This window comes from Lepeophtheirus salmonis, chromosome 13 (assembly GCF_016086655.4).
Source record: "Lepeophtheirus salmonis chromosome 13, UVic_Lsal_1.4, whole genome shotgun sequence".
In the NCBI taxonomy this organism is placed as follows: Eukaryota; Metazoa; Arthropoda; class Copepoda; order Siphonostomatoida; family Caligidae; genus Lepeophtheirus; species Lepeophtheirus salmonis.
The window spans coordinates 47370644-47381005 of NC_052143.2; the positions used below are offsets into that span (position 1 = coordinate 47370644).

The 10362-nt window shown below is 34.1% G+C and overlaps 1 protein-coding gene across 1 annotated transcript; it reads left to right on the top strand.

The window, feature by feature from the left end:
- Window positions 1-7557: 7557 nt before the first annotated feature.
- On the top strand, window positions 7558-10144 carry LOC121128400 (uncharacterized). Its single transcript, XM_040723980.1, has 3 exons — window positions 7558-8395; window positions 8461-8885; window positions 10037-10144. The coding sequence occupies exons 1-3, from the start codon at window positions 7558-7560 to the stop codon at window positions 10142-10144; spliced, it is 1371 nt and encodes a 456-aa protein (XP_040579914.1).
- The last annotated feature ends 218 nt before the right edge of the window (window positions 10145-10362 follow it).

Genomic DNA, 10362 nt, shown 5'->3' on the forward strand with positions numbered 1-10362 from the left:
TAAGAATCATAACATTTTCAGCCCGCTCTAGGATTTTCAAAACACCAAAACACAACACTAATACATGTATACATTTGTACCACACCTTGAGACAATGAACTTGATCATTTTCTTTTCCTACATTTTTTCTAGATACTATTCTCTTGATGTGTAAAAAAGACCTCTTAAGTACTATGGAATAATATTTTTACTCCAAAACGAAGCAGGATTCCAAAAAACTATATTTGTAAAATAAAATAAATCATTATTAGAATCAAGATCTTTATCGAAAAATGCATTATCATGGACTAGAGATATTATAGGTAGAGTTAATAGCTTTGTAAGGAAGATTAGAGCTTAAGGAGACATATGGTGCACTTGAATTCAGACCTTTATTAATATCAGCTGTCTGTTATATGTTGTTGTTGTTTTTTTGGGGGGTGGGATGAATCTCTACTATAAAAAGGAGAACCTTCAATATTTAAAATAGCCAATAGTGTAGCAAAGATATTATGACTATAATGAAATTCACATTTATTTTTAAAACAGTTTACAACAAACATAGTTGAGAATGCTTACTTCAGAGGGAAATGCTAACACCACGACGACCTATGTTTTTTGTTGTTAGAGCACGAGGAGATAGCAAAAGCGAGACTAATAAAATTACTGAATTATTAAGGTCATTGTTAATATCAATTGTCGGTTATATGATTATTATTATTTTTTTTTTTTTTTTGGGGGAGATAATGACTTACTCCTATAAAGAGGAGAACCTTCTACATTTAAAATAGCATTAGTACAAAATATTATAGTTTTATTTAAATTACGGGGAAAATACAATCATAATATCCTCATGTTCTACAAAAGTCCCATCCATAGTTTTTTTTTTAAATTAAGGTTACGTGAGTGGAAGAACATAATTTTGGTACGTGTTTTTTGATTTCATTATTGTTTTCTCTGTTGGGTCGCGCCTTTCCTTACGTCGTAACCTTTAATGAATCACGCAATATTTCATACAGAAAGTGTTATAAATATATCCTCCACCCTCTATCATAGCCTCCACACGAGGGTTGTTCTCAGGATAGTTAGCCTTCAGCCGGGGCAAGATTTTCCACCTTCGGGCCTTATAGTAAGCCTCAGTCCCATTTTTCTCATTGGGCTTGAAGAAGAAGGGGTCTATTTTCTTCCTATCAGAGGCCACGACTCCCAAGCAAATTTTTTGTGCCGGATATTTTGTTTTGAAGGTACCTTGGACTTCCTGATGTGATACTGCTATAAATATGTCGTTTCTGTGATTCAAAAACTGGTCGAGTGTGTTGATTTTCTTTTCTGAGAAGATCTTCACAGTCGACGGATGATTCTTCAAGTAATTAAGAACTTTTTTGCATCTCACAAGCCTTGAGGCCTTCATCCTGTCCATGAGGAGATGTCTTGAAGTCCTGACAAAGCTCTTAAGGGTAAGTTTATTGTAAACGGCGTTCCTGATGGTGATCTGGTCCACATTGAATTTGTCAGCAAAGCAGCGAATTGATGCTGTTGGATCTTGCTTGATCTTGGCCTCCAGATACTTGAAAAATGTTTCATATCATTTCAAACTATTTCCTCTACTTCCTTCTTTCCTTTAGACTTCTTTATCATTTTCCTGGGCCACCCTGATGTTCCAAACTGTCCTCACAATCACGCAGGCAATGTCTGAAATTCTTTTTAGATCAACATCCGCGTCGAGAAGAACCCTTTGTCTTTTTGTAGTGATGTGCCAGGAGCAAAACTCGTAAATTGGTAATCGAGTTTTATGGAGTAAATAAAAAAAGACACAAAAACTCGGCTCAGCTGCATAAAAATCAGACTATTACTCGGAACCCGTCTAAGCTTGGGAATCTTCTTCTTTTTTCTTTTCGAGCCCATTATAACATGTAAATCTTCCTAATTACTTCCTTTCTTTGCAAAATTTAGAATATATGTTTACCCACAGGTAGAAATGGTGTTGACTTTTCTGCAATGCGTACTCATAATCCCAGTTCGTTTTAAAAATAATCTTTGTTTGATTTGATTAGACCTTGACATTGCTTAAAATTACTTAGGCGTCTAAAAAGTTTTATTTTTCTATATATTATCGTTAATATGAATTCATATTAATAAGCGTCAGTGCCACTTAAACATATTTACTGCAAGGTAAAAGCCAGAATGTAATAAATTTTGATTTATTGACTATATAAAATGTTAAATTGTACTTATGACCACGATTCAAATAAGTTAAACTAATTTTTAGATGAATCTGTGGAACCTAAACTACGAAAACGGTCATCAGTACCTTATATTAAAGCTCTTCTGTTATACTAGTATTATTGTACTTATAAGATCCTTTTATAAGTACAGAATATACAATATATTCAATTACAAATACAGAGTCCTCTAGAGAACTATACAAATTTTTAAATGATCCGTTTCAATCATTCATAAAAGAATATGACTTTTTTGACTGAAGAGTATTTTAGGGCGCGTACAAGTGTTTGAAAACTTGCATCAAGTGTTCAGACAAGTAAAGAGTATTTGGGCGAGTAGCGAGGATTCAAGCGATGAACGAGTAAAGCTCGGAATTCCTCAAGTATTTTTTTTTTCTAAAAACTCGAAATTCCTTTTTTTTTAAACTCGAAAATACTCAGGATGTAAAATTCACCTTTTTGATTCCTGTTGACTCACTTTTTGTCCGATTTTAATTAAATTAAAACAATGCGCAAGAAAAACAACACATGTATCGGAATATTGCTTGAGATGTCACCTGAAACCTTAATTAGCCCAAAAAAATAAATAATTTTAATGACGTGTAAAATTTCCCCATCGCACTTTGTATATATTTTTTAAGGGGGAGGGCCTTAAATTTTTTTGACAATTGGGTCAGAATTTTTACTTTGTTACAATAAAAAAAATGTTACTTTTTTTAAACATTTTAGATTTAAAACTTTTTAGAAAGCATAAAATTTAAATAAATAACCTTTATTTTTAATAGGCAAATCGACAAAAATATTCCTCCAATTGTGAGATTTTTTTTTTTAATTTTTTTGGGCGAGAAGATTTTTTTTATTTATTTCGATCAATTTAAAAATACATCAAAAATTGGGGTCAATGACCCCTAATGTTTCGGCACACCATGTTGGCCTATTCTTCCCAACAATGGAGCTATTTATAATTATTGAGAGGGTGACACGTTAAGTTTCTGTTTCTTTTTTTTAACATACCGATGTTTCATATTATTTGAGCCTCTGCTGATTGATGTCCTTTTTTAAAGTCTATTTTCATTCTATAGCAGAGCCGAAATCCTTGAAAAAACTCTAGATCAGTCGGAAGTTAGCACCTTTTCCCTGATTAATTAATTATTATTTAATAATTGTTGGGGATTGCTCATAACTTAAAAAGAGCTAATTTTTATGGAACCAATCAACATTCAGACCACTGATAAGTGGAATAACAGCAGAAACTATTTCAGCTGACAACAAATATGTACATTGTATATTTTTTGTGTAAGTAAAATAACGCCGTAATGCAAAGGCAATATCCAATTATCTATTTATATCAATATAAAATAGTTTTTTGGCAATGCTTCAATCAGTAATGGAAATTGTTCAAAACATAAATAGTGAATAATATTTGTAACAGCATGTAATTATAACACACCATGTTTGACCATAGAATAATTACCTTTACAATGGTATGTTGTAGAATAACTTCTTTTTTTAAAAGGGGATGATGTATCATCACGTCACGCCATAGAATGAACTGCTTATGCACGTACAGTGTGTACTAACAGGAACAACAAGGAATGCTATGCAAAGTGGTTCAATAAAAGAGCATATGGTGCAAAATATTCAAAGTACATCATATGTGGCTAGAATGATTTTTCTCAAAATTGAGTCTGGATTACATTTATATCCTTCAACGAATTATCGCCAATTTATATCAACAAATTATTATTCTTAGCTCTTTGGTACATCGCAAATTGCACTTAAAGTTGCCAAAATGAATAAAAGAATAATAAATCGATCTATTATTTAGGAAAGGTCATATTGGGCCCAATATAAGTCTCTTCAACTAAATAAAGGTTCCAAACTGTAGATAAAATTTGTATTATCTTAATTCATCCCACAAATTTGAATACAAAAAATTGAAAAATTGGGTTGTATATAGGTATTATATAGACTGGAGCAATCGTTATTATTTACCCATTTTAACAAACAAAGTATTGGAGTCTAAGGCAGGATCCTGTGTGAATTGGGAAAGAAGTTTATTCACTATTAATTGAAACCCAAAGAATATATTTTAGTTAATGTATCGCCCCTCAGAATTGATGGTGATCTCAAGGTGGTGGTGGAAGCTAATGCAGGCCCTCTGGATGTACTCAGCGCTCATGGAGGCCCATACCTTGTTGACGAAGCTCTTCAAGATATAGTTGCGATTGTGACGTCTCCCGCAGGACTTGGACTACATGAGCACATAGATGGAATAGTCTAGGTGGTTGAGATTGACTATGATATAGAAGAAATTGATCAATGTTTTACCAAATTCGGTCTCTACACGTAATCTTTCGTACAAACAAACGTAGTTGATCAAATAACCTATTTTTAACTTTGTTGGCTGAGATAATTACAAATTTACAAATATATATACCTAAGACTACCAAGACTATCACGAAAGTGAATAGAATTAAAAGTATCCAATTCCATGGAGTCCCATGCAATGTTAGTTACACCCATACAATATTTACATACTCGAATATTTGTATACTCATGTTTAAGTAAACGGTTATTTAACAAGTTTGGCCGTTATTGCTTTGTATTTTTTTTTTTTTTTCAAGAGTCACATTTCAACAAGAAGGATTGTCAAAGTCGTACAAAATTATTTTATATGTACCTCTTTGGGTCTTTTAAAGCCTGTTTGTCAAAATAAATCCCTTTTGAGATGGAAAATGACTGGATTTATAATAATATAAGACTCTATAAATGTACGGATATCGAATTGAATCAGGAAATATTTAGATTCATTTGAATCCTTTATACTATATTGTAGAGGAAAGTTTATTGCAAGGAAACAAAGAGCCCAAGGAGAAGATGGGAGCAAGACATATGGTAGCACTGAATTAAGAGTCTTGTTAATCTTACCTGCCTATTACATGATTTTGGAGGAGAAAATGAATAACTGCTACCTTCCACATTTGAAATAGTATTAGTACAGGCAAAATATTATAATTATACTTAAATTAATATATGTATAATGCATTTTTAAAATAATTTAGAGCAAAGATAGGCAAAAATTCTTTTTTCCGAGGGAAATGTTATCACTTAAGAAGGGATCTGTGTAAGAAAAGACTAAGAAATGGAGAAACTACATACGTGTGCTCTATCTTCTTTTTGTTCATTATTTGATAAGCTGTGGGGGTGTTAACATCTCCCTCTATAAGAAGAATTATGTGAAAGAGTTTTTGTTCAGGAACACAAAACTCTATACTGTATTAGGTTCTCAGCAGTAGATTTTTTTTTCATTTTCCCTCCTATCAGTGTTATGAACGTTGATTGGGCAAATACGAACTTGCACTTTTTTAGCATTGAACAATTCCCAATAATTATTGGATAATAATGGCATAGTTTGGAAGAATTGACTAACTACCAACTAGTTTCTTTTTTTATCAAAGGTTATATGATACAAAAAAAAACACTTGGTATACCTCGGTCCTTATTTATAATGTCCAATCCAGTCTTAGGTCAGGTCCTATCTGTTCTTTAGACGAGTCTTTAAATATTATTGATTTTTGGCCGTTTTTTCTGTTTATTTCTAGAGAATAGGTTGCTACATATAACAAATGTGTGTTATATAATAATATCCAAAGAGTTTCAAACTCAATTTGGTCTGTCTTATCTTATTTTTTTTTCTTTCATCAGGAAGTACTGCTCACTAACTTACGTACAAGTCCAGAAAATGGCAGCTTTACCACCTACAGCCCACCCCCTGCAGACGCCCCTAATAATAATTGCCATCACGTCGTTATTTTTATTGTATTATGTAACCTTTCTTTACAAATTAATATAAGTAAACATCCCGCACGCCTAATTAAAATGCCCTAACAGGGGTGTCTGCCAATTTTTTGTCTGGGAGGAGGTCAGAAATTTGAGGAGTAAGCTTTAATATGGTATACCCTACAACACGGAGAGCTCAGAGACTCCTGCTGGGATACCTTTAGGTTGCACTCAGAAAAAGATTCGTTACCTGAAATACTCCCTAATGTGAATACAATTGACCAATGTACAGCATCACTGATCAAAATAATAGAAAAAGCGCTTGATTTTGCTTGTCCTGTACGGAGAACAATGAAAGCAAAGTCGGTACCATGGTGGACAAACCATAGCCACCCTAAGGTACAAACTTAACAAACTCGAGCCAAAGCGTAATTATAGATCACGTAGAGAAGAATACCTTACCACAAGAAATTAATATCGAGCAGCCCTCAGGAAGGAGCAAAAAGAATCATGGAGAAATTTCTGCACCAAAGTGGAAAGTCCCAAAGACATCGCTAAGCTCATCCGAAGTCAAAACTCTATTTTAAATTCTATTGGTCTCCTTAGAAAGGATCGGGGTTATACACAGTCACCCAATGAATCATTGAAATTACTGATGGAGACTCAATGACTGTTCAATAGATAGTGTCCTTGAGGCACCGTTGCGGGTCACAAACTTTGATATTGACTTTGTAGACACTAATAGGGTGAGGAGAGAGTCATTTAACTCCTTTGACCCTTACAAAAGTTCGGGGCCAGATGGTTTAAAACCAATCGCACTACAACAGCTTGGGGACAATATAGTCGAGTATATCTCAAAGCTGTATCAAGTTGTTCTCAGTACTGGATACACCCCAAAAATTTGGCGAGAAATGAAAGTAATATTTTTACCAAAACCTGGAAAGGATGACTACAGTTCAGCTAAGTCCTTTAGACCAATTACATTATGAAATTTCTTGCTCAAAGGACTTGAACGAATCGTGCAGTGGAATATTGAGTGCTTCACTCTCAGCATGCGTACACAAGAGGCCTTTCAACTGAGACAGCTTTGTCACAGGTGGTTGACGTAGTTAAAAGATCAATATATCAACAACAGTGTACACTCGCTGTCAGTTTTGATTGCACGGATGCATTCGACTATCTGCGATTTCAATCAGCAGATTCAGCAATGAACGAACTTGGTCTTTCCAAGAGTACTCGAACGGTTACAGCTGAGTTGAAAGGTGAAAAATTTCGTATCACTCCAAAGCGTGGAAGTCCCCAAAGGGAAGTTCTTTCACCATTGATATGGAACATCGTCATGGACTCCTTGCTGACGAAATTCCTTAGTGGACCGGTTACGGCAGTGGGTTATGTTGTTTTGTTGATAAGTGGAAAACATCCTCTCTCCCTTGTCAACAAAATGTAAGAAGCAATGAATGAGGTTCTGAGGTGGGGCGAAATGAATGGTCTGATTTTTAACCCAGCAAAGTCTAGTGCAATCGTCTTCTCAAAAGCATATAAATTAAGATCAAAATACTTTCCACGATTAGAAATGGCTGGTAAAGAAATTGAATTTTCAACACAAATGAAATACTTGGGGGTTGTTTTTGATCAAGGTCTTACTTGGATGGAACACCTTAAAGAAAAAGCTACCAAGGTGTCTCGTATATGGAACATGGTAAAGGCAGTCATAGGACAAAAATGGGGCTTAACCTCGGAAAAAGTTCTCTGGCTGTACGAAGCAATGGTCAGACCAATTATCGCCTATGGATGTCTCATATGGGGACATTCAATTACCACAAAGAAAAGCGTCATTAAGATACTGAACAAAATTCAAAGAAAAGTACATCTGGCAATGACCCAAGCACTTCGATCAACGCCGACAGTAGGAATGGAATCCGTCTTAGGTATAATTCCCCTAGCCCTGTTTCTTCAATCTCAAGCAACGAAGTCCAGATGGAGAACAAGACACTTCCTTGTAGATACATGGGATGGAATTGGTAACCTTCCTACACGTCGTGGGCGTCGCTTCTCCAGCGATAAAATAATCACTGAACTACAATTAAATCAATCCAGTGATTACATCAAAGGTAGTCGTACATGGATAAAGAACCAAGAAGTAAACGGGCCTGACATTATTATATATACAGATGGATCAAAAGATGAAGAAGGCAATACTGGTGCCGGATGGGCAATTACTCGAGGTGATACGTCACTTCATCAATCCATTGTATCATTAAATAAAGAAGCCACTGTCTTCCCAGCAGAGGTCTTTGCTATTGCACGATCAGTAGAAGCGCTTACTCGAATTGAAAAACCATCAGGAGATGTTCTAATACGATCTGATTCCCAATCAGCTATTGCTGCCATCCTTAACCCATTTACCAAGAGTGGGAAGTCCAAAAGTGTCAAAAAATTCTGTATGAAGGAAAGAAAACGAAAAATATTTACTTAGATTGGTGCAAGGGCCATTGTGATATCACAGGAAACGAATTCGCAGATTATCTAGCAAAGAGAGGAGTGAAGAGTCAAAATAAGAAATTGGTGGGAGTATCGCCAAGTTACATAAAGAAAAAAATAAACGGCTTCTTCTATGTTGCCTGGTGTAAAAGATACAGAAGAAACCAAAGTATGAAACACACCCACTTGATGTTAGCAATGCCTCAAGATAAGAGTCTCAAATATGAATGTGGAAACATGAAACTTATAGTTCAAGCGTACACCGGCCATGGGCCCTTTCTCGCACATTTAAGTAAATGGAAATCAACAAGTGCAACGTGCAATGTCTGCATGGAAGAACTACAGACTGCAGATCACCTTATCAATAGATGCCCATCACTATCGTACGAAAGATATGAAGCCTCTCAAGAAAAGGATGAAGTACTTCGTTTTTTAAGATTAATGAAATGTAAAAAAATGAAATCAATTTTTGAAGAAAATTATAATTTAAAATAATTATGTATATAGGAACTAACATTTACTGTTGTAGCGCATATACGCCATTGTGTGGTCGTGCTCTTTATCTTATGCATTTATTGTACAATTCTATTATATTGATATAATATTATATGTGTGTGTATGTATACGGTATACAGTAATAAGCCCTTAACTTATTAAAAAAAAAATACCGTACAACACAAGTATGTTCGTATTTAGGAACTCATTTATAATTCAAAATTCTCTAGATACAGGAAAATATTTTTGTAATTAAATATGCCTAATTTCTATCAAATATACATGACAATGTATTTATTTAAACAAAAGTGGAATTTGTTTTTAATTAAAAGATAGCTGTTCTCATAGTTTATTTATCAAACATATTCATGGGCGGTTTATAATTTTTGACTTTAAACTATTTAATTATCTAATGAATACACACGATAGAGCAAAAGCTTTCATATCATAACAATATTCATAAGTTACTTATAAATTAAAGGCTAATGGACTGGAATGTACTTTACTTAGAAGTACTTTATATTTGTTTTAAACTAGTAAAAAATGTTTTTAAGTTGGTTGTTCAGGTACCATGAATACTAATCGGAGTTTGTCCTTGAAGCCATCAAATTAAATTTAAATTTATTTATACAATGTATGTGCTTTAATATAAGGACCATGGCATAATATCAATTTTCAAAAGAGCAAGGATCCCATTTTTAAATAATATAGGAGTTAGTATTTTCTTATAATTTATCTCTCAAACAATTTAGTACAAAATACAGTATGTACCAAAAGTCAGTGACAATTATTTCAAGCACAATAAAGTAATGTACGTTTAAAATTCCTCATTTCTCATGAAAAAAATTAAGTTTTGTAAATGTAAGAACTTTTATTTGCCAACCTTTGTGTCTTTCTAGCATAAAAAACAAACAAACTTTGAAATCATGGAGGGCCTAAATAAAAAAAATCTCTGTGCGTTTTGACGCTGAAGACAAGATCAAGGACAGTCCCCATCATGTTTGTGCCTCTAAATACCTGGTGGTCAAATTAAAAACAATTGAAATGTCACGAATCACTTTTCCAATTGTCTTCAGAATGTGAGTCTACGTTTATCATGCACAGAAATCATCATCGCTGCAGTTAAGGCCAAAACAAGAGCTGCTCCCCATAGTTACATCCATCAGAATCCCGAAGAGTTCTAGATTTACAAAAATGCCGTGAACCGCATTGTGAGGCATGATCTAGGCCTCCAATCAAGAGACTGTTAAAATTTATAGGATTGACAACCCAACAACGCGATAAAAGACTTGAGAGATTTAAGAAAATTCTCAAGAAACTAAAAAGAGTCAAAGTCGTGTTTTGGTGTTCTCTCATATAAGAAAATACTTTTGATGTAGTGTCAACCCCAAGAAGTACTGGA

Coding starts and splice junctions, on each gene's coding strand:
- LOC121128400 (XM_040723980.1), top strand. CDS start 7,558: ATGGCTGGTAAAGAAATTGAATTTTCAACACAAATGAAATACTTGGGG. Junction 8,396..8,460: donor CCTTAACCCATTTACCAAGA/GTGGGAAGTCCA, acceptor ATATTTACTTAG/ATTGGTGCAAGGGCCATTGT. Junction 8,886..10,036: donor CCTCTCAAGAAAAGGATGAA/GTACTTCGTTTT, acceptor AATTGTCTTCAG/AATGTGAGTCTACGTTTATC.